The sequence below is a fragment of the Eschscholzia californica genome, unplaced genomic scaffold, assembly GCF_041429995.1.
Source record: "Eschscholzia californica isolate CP2 unplaced genomic scaffold, dmEscCali1.0.p SCAF_1, whole genome shotgun sequence".
Taxonomy (NCBI): domain Eukaryota; kingdom Viridiplantae; phylum Streptophyta; class Magnoliopsida; order Ranunculales; family Papaveraceae; genus Eschscholzia; species Eschscholzia californica.
The window spans coordinates 9,334,754-9,341,430 of NW_028238198.1; the positions used below are offsets into that span (position 1 = coordinate 9,334,754).

General features: G+C 35.4%; 1 protein-coding gene across 1 annotated transcript; it reads left to right on the forward strand.

Annotated features, from left to right (window-relative positions):
- The first annotated feature begins 1,877 nt into the window (after positions 1-1,877).
- On the forward strand, positions 1,878-3,547 carry LOC147563916 (serine carboxypeptidase-like 34). The gene is made up of 7 exons (XM_086665290.1): positions 1,878-2,195; positions 2,291-2,398; positions 2,470-2,562; positions 2,705-2,797; positions 2,884-2,972; positions 3,061-3,166; positions 3,257-3,547. Exons 1-6 carry the CDS (start codon positions 1,943-1,945, stop codon positions 3,070-3,072), a joined length of 648 nt encoding a protein of 215 aa, XP_086521416.1. The 5' UTR covers positions 1,878-1,942; the 3' UTR covers positions 3,073-3,166; positions 3,257-3,547.
- Positions 3,548-6,677: the final 3,130 nt, after the last annotated feature.

Here is a 6,677-nt window from a genome sequence, read left to right on the forward strand (position 1 = left end):
ATTTCTAATTTACCTTAACCTTAACCAATCTACAATATTTATTTTAAGAATTTTTGTTATTCGGATTTTTAAGAATTTCTTTTACCTAATCTTTTCTCTCACCGCTTATCCCTGAGCTCTCTGTGATTTCCTCTCACTTTTATATCATATTGGTGTTCACTAAATTCCAAATCATGTAACTCTTAAACACTTGAAACTAAATGATAATGATGGTGATGAAGATAAAGATAGTGACCGTTACTGAACTATACATTGGCCAGCTTTACCTAAGCCAAAAAGTCAATAAATTGACAAAATATAGGACGGGAGACCCTCGCTAGAGCCATCAAGATGAGAGGCGCTTGAATTGAAGCTCCTTTGTTAGGCTAGACATCTCCTTTGTTGTGAACTATAAAGCACCTTTTACCCATGCTACTTGAAGCTCCCTTCTTCAGTTTGCCGAGAAGATTTTAAGGTCTTTGAGAAGCGCTTTAGCGCCAGGTATCACCATTTTAAAGGTGACTTAATTGTTGTTAGTCCTTACTCTAGATCTGACTAGGCAGGATGAATTGATACTTGCATATCCAATAGTGGATGTTGTGGCTTCATCGGGTTTACTTTGCTCTCTCGGCAATGTAAAAAGCAGCCGTCGATTTAGGCCAAGTACGAGGTCATGACTTTGCCACAATATTAGTGCTCAACATTTGTACAGGAATCCTAGTATTTTTTTTTTGTTTATTTATGTCCCTCTTTTATTTTATTTACTTTTTATAAGTGGTAACTCGATTCGTTTATGTATGACACTCGGGGATTCAAATTCAGACATTTTATAAACTATCAAATGTCTGAATTTGAATACCCGAAACATTCAGAAACTCTCACATGTCTGAATTTCAATCCCAGAAACAATTATAGACTTCCAATTAAACGAAAGTCACATTCCACTACACCAACATCATCCATTAAATGCACATTTATACACACCTTTGTAGTGCATTTGAGAACCCTAGATAGTACCTAGGATGAACAATTGCCTTGTCAAATGTTATTAGTCACATCCATGTAATTATTGTTCTTTATTTAGAGTTGGTACTTGGTAATGAAAACTAGAACTACTCAATTAAATTTATGGAATATGCATATATTGTAGAAGCAAAAAATAGTCACAAGAAAATTTAACATAGTACTTATCAATTTCTTTTAAAATACCTAGTACCTATCAATTGAGAGCTAGCTTGTTACATCCTATCCAAAAAGTAGATTGTTGAATTTGCAAAATGCCCCTTGTCGTTGTCCAATTAATTTTTGTATTTCAGAGTCTATTTTGGGAACATATTACTTCTAAGAAGTTGATAATGATTAATTAAGTTCAGCTAGTGGGTGCATCCATTAAAATACTTACTTTCTTTAATGTACTTTTGTAACTAGTCATGTTGCCTTGTAGCACACAAAAAGTAATTTTGGCTCATTATTCCTACCAATACAAATTTTGCCATTTCGAAAAAATAAATAAATGAAAATACTTAAAGAGGGTAACTCATGTAACATTTTATGGCTATTATTTGATGTCCCAAATGGATTTTATGGCCTACTTGTATGAAGGATATAAAATACATAGATTGAAAGCCCCAACCAAGATTTGGGCCTGATGTGGGCCTCAATGTTTATGTGATTTGGGGCCCGAAGTAGGAATGGGTCAGTACTCATAGGAAGCCCCAAGCAGGAATATTGGTGGGGGAAACATGTCTCCATGTTGTATTGAAAGAGTATGGCGCCATGAAAACTAAAGACTCATGGTTGACTCTACACTAAAGAATGGTGCTAATAACATAGGTTGCAATGAAGTTAGTTAGGAAATGTTAACTAGCCTCTCGTCTATAAATATGAACTTCAGTGCTTTGTCAAATCAACAACAACTCTCTTTCTCTTTATCTCTCATCTAAACTTTCATACTGTCTCTCTAATGGCATCCTTCGGATTCTATGTTCTCATACTAGTGCTACTTAGCTATGGAATTGTTAGTAAAGGAGCATCTAAACAGCATCAAAATTCTGATAAGGTGGTCCGCTTGCCTGGTCAACCACAGGTTTCTTTTAACCATTACTCGGGCTACATTCGTATCCAAGTTAAAAATGTCGAGAAATCGTTTTTCTACTGGTTCATCGAAGCTGAAGTAGACCCAGCTGCAAAACCCCTTATACTCTGGTTAAATGGGGGTATATTACACTCTTATATCATCTCTCTCACTCTTCTATCTATCTGTGTATGGTGGGTTGATAGCCAATTTTACAAATTGTTTGTATGAATGCAGGTCCTGGTTGCTCTTCGGTTGGTATTGGGGCTCTACAAGAACTTGGTCCTTTTCGCGTCTCAAGAGACTCTCGTCACCTCCACTTGAACAATCACGCTTGGAACAAAGGTGAAATTTGATAGAAAATTCTTGTTTTTTTAGAATTGTGAATTTGGTTTTAACTTTTTTCTTTTCATCAGTGGCCAACTTGTTGTTCTTGGATTCTCCTGTCTCGACTGGGTTTTCTTATTCCAACGCCACTGACGGTAATATCTATGGAGATGATATCGTTGGTAAGTCTTGTTCTCTTGTACTAAAAACCTAGCTTTTATTTTTTTTGATATCAAAATGAAACAAGAAAAACATAATACATCATTTTATTAGTAGTATTATATAGTTTACTTGCTAATTTATTTTTGTGTTGCTATTTGTTAGCAAACGATTCGTATGCATTTCTTGTGAACTGGTTTATGAGATATCCTCAATACAAATCACATGATTTCTATTTAGCGGGAGAAAGCTATGCAGGTATAAAACTATATAGTTAACTATTTTTATATTATTAATACGACTTGATAACTTATTCATGAATTCTTCTTATTTTTTATGCTTAGGACATTACGTTCCACAGTTGGCTGAGGTGATCAAGAGTAAGAACAAAAGATCAGGTGTCAATCGATATATAAAACTGAAAGGTCTTATTGTAAGTAATTTCTTTCTATTACCAATATTTTGAATCAAAGGAACGAAAAGATTAACGATGTATTTATAATCACTTTGTTTTTAAACAGTGGGGATACTGATGCAGTAGTTCCGGCAACCTCAACCCGATATGCGTTCCAAAAGCTCAAATTAAACGTGACTAAAGATTGGGCACCATGGTTCAACGGCAAGGAGGTAATAACCATCAATTTTCTTTTACTATTTTTTCCTTTTAGTTTCGTATAAATAAGAATTCAGTTTACCATATCATTTTTTATTTTTCAGGTGGGAGGCTGGACAATTGAGTATGCAGGTGTATATTTTGCAACAGTGAGAGGAGCAGGGCATGAAGTCCCTGTCTTTGCACCACAGCGCGCTCTCTTACTGATCTCACATTTTCTGTCCAACCAGAGGCTTCCATCAGTCTCTCATTGAATACCATCTATCTATATATATATAAGTGTGATGTAATAACTTTATGAACTTCTGAGTTAGGATGACTCCTTACTCTTCTGTCAGTGGTGACTTAATCTAACTTTGTATTTAAAATGATAATTATTAGCTTAATTTTGTGTAATACCATTTTGCATGCATCTAATTAGACAATATTACTACTTAGAGTTCGATATAGGATAGACTCCCCCGGCCAATAGAGTGAACAAGTGTTTAGTAACATCAACATATAGGGATCAATTTCATGTTATTTGATATTCCTAATTCTTGTGATGGATTTAGAAAAATTAAGAAGACTAACAGATGAAGATCGACGAAGGAAACCAAGATAAAGAGGCCATTTGAGTATAGAAAGAAAATTAATATTATACGTAATATTTTAGGAGCAGCCATACCACAAGTAGAGTTCCAAATTATCTTCGTCCACGAGCTACAAAGTGTGGAGTTGGGGTTACGAATGGCAGCCAACCTAGGCACGACTCATATTGATATTGGCCTGGACTCGATGAATATCACCACTTTGCTCACTAAGTCAGACCATATCATACCGTGGAAAGCAAAAAGACTATGGACGAAAGTCAACAGATTACGAGAGCGGTTCAACAACTTACGAGTGGCTCATATCTATGGAGATGCTAATCAAGCGACAGATTACTTATCAAAGATGAAGTTGGGTCCTGGCGAAACCCATTTAGACATTGGCAACTTGCCTGATGAATTGATCAATATACTAAAAACTATTAATAATCAAATTATTTCAGAAATGTAACGGAATTTATTAGATAAGAATAAATCATAACAATCCAAGAACTTGATAATATATGGACTAATATCTCTAGGTCTGATGATAACAACAACACATTTCTGTGAGGCATGAACCGAAATTGTACCCCCGGGCGTTACAGGCTTCAAAACAATTAATATGTCTGCATTCCCGGAGGCAGTACATACTCACTGTTAAATTATCATCTCTATTACTTGGGGCTTCTGAGTACTCACCAATTCCTACTTGTCTACCTGATTACAATCACAAAATCAAAATTTTAATCTATTATGTATCTCATGGCTTTATGATCAATCTCAATCCATCTGATGTCTTTCAAAGCAAAAAATTCAATAACACTTGTAATGAAAGAAGAAAGAAAAATAAAACTATATATTACCGGCCGAGGTAAGTGTAGATACCAGAAGAAGAAAGAAAAATACAACGGAAACATTCACCAACTTGCCCATTGTTCTTAGATGATCTTCAATTTCTGTTGTTTTAGATCGGATTTTGTTTTTCTTTTTTATGGTGTTGAGTAATGGGTCCACATCTTTATATATGAAAATGTTAAGTCCACCCGTTAAACAACGGAAATCAATGTGTAAGTTAACTCCCAATGTCAATGCACAAGTTACCCAGTTTTAATTGCAAAAATCTTTAATTGTATATCTTTAATGTAATTTACCCTTGCTAAAGTGTTAAGTTGGACAGTGTCAAATTTTTAGGGGTAGGTTGTTTAATAAGTTCTGTTGACTAAGTCTATCGTGTTGTTATTTATATAATTGGTTTTAGTAGCCACTTTCTTATTTGTGTGTTAGTTGTCTAATTTGTAGGTAGTGGATTGTTGACCACTTTCATGTACTCATCTGTTTAAAGAGATCTCAAAATTAAGAACTATTTATTCCAAGCGATCGGTCGGTCGATTTTGGAAGTTATTCTCACGAAGGATACGTCAAAATAGATTTGGGATTCGATGAAAAAGTAGCAAGGGAGCACGAGGGTGAAACATGCATATCTACAAAAGCTACTTGTAGATTTTTGAGACTCCCCCGTAGACAGTTTGGAAAATCTGTGACTGATTATATTTTCAGAGAACAATATCCATTGGCAATGAGATGAAACTTAATGGGTAAAAAGTGGAGGATGTGGCTATCATCCACACAGTTCTGAGGTCGATAACTTCGAAATTGACCATGTAGTTTGTTCAATTGAAGAATCAAAAGTCGATAACTTCGAAATTGACCATATAGTTTGTTCAATTGAAGAATCAAAAGATCTTGATGATTTCTCAGTCAATGAACTAATGAGCTCAATGATGGTTCACGAGTAGCGTATGAATCATCATAATGTCGTGGAACAAGCACTACCAGCTGAATGGTGAACATTCAAAAGAGGATGACATAAGAGGCAATGGTAAAAAAATGAACAAGGTAAAGGTATATCTCAGCCTTTTGAGAAATAAAAAAATGCAACGTTTTAGATGTAAGCGATATGACTATTTTCTTTATGAATGTCGGGTGCAATCGTCTAAAAAATAATCATAAAAGATAATCATGAAGAATGATTCTTCATGGTTATGGCATATCTGTTATGATCATTTAAATTTGAGTGACTTAAAGCTTCTTCAACCAAAGAATATGGTGGTAGGTCTTCCACCAATTGATCATCAACAAGAGGTACAGCCGTACAGGTACGTGAAGGGTGTGTCATGGAAAACAACATCGATATCTTTTTCCTAAAGGTAGATCGTGGCAAGCTACAGAGGTGCTACAATTAGTTCACCCCGATATAAGCGGACCGATTTCACCACAATCTAACAGTAACAAAAAGTATGACATTAGCTTTATCGATGATTTCAGTCGCAAAGTTTGGATTTATTTCTTACATGAATAATTAGAAGTTTTTTTTACATGCAAGGATTTTATGGTTTTGTAGAGAAAGAAACACCCTTCGCCGGAGTTTAGAGAGAGAGAGAGAGAGAGAGGAGAGAATTTAAATTTTTTTTTTAGAGAGAGAGAGAGAAGAGAGAAAAAAAAAGTTTGAAGGTCGCTGGCCGGAAATTTGGCCGGCCGGCGACCCTGCCGGTGAAGACGATGATGTGGCTGGTTTTAACGAGGTGGCAGAGAGAGAAAACATGCTGGAGGAGAGAGAAAAGAAATGGAAGAGAGAGAGTAACGGTGTTGATGGGCCTAGAAAGGTTACCCTAAATAGGTCACCACCCGCAAGTGCACGGGTGTCAAGTTGTAATATTTCCGGTAAGACCGGTTCGTTCCTCAGAGACTAAGTCAATCTATTCTAAATCCTATAACTAATAGGTTTCTTTTGAAATTGATTTTTGTGATGAGATGATGAAAATAGCAAACTTGATTAAAACAATAAGAATATAATTATGGAGAGACACTTACTAGGAGAAAACCTAGGGTTTCGGAATCCACCTTAACATGCATAAATTATGACCTATTCACTCATATCTTTCTAATAACTCAA

Bases quoted from the DNA above. Each gene is read 5' to 3' on its own strand.
- LOC147563916 (XM_086665290.1), top strand. From the start codon at position 1,943: ATGGCATCCTTCGGATTCTATGTTCTCATACTAGTGCTACTTAGCTAT. The intron at 2,196-2,290 runs GTATATTACACT...GTATGAATGCAG, and splicing joins TATACTCTGGTTAAATGGGG to GTCCTGGTTGCTCTTCGGTT. The intron at 2,563-2,704 runs GTAAGTCTTGTT...GCTATTTGTTAG, and splicing joins CTATGGAGATGATATCGTTG to CAAACGATTCGTATGCATTT.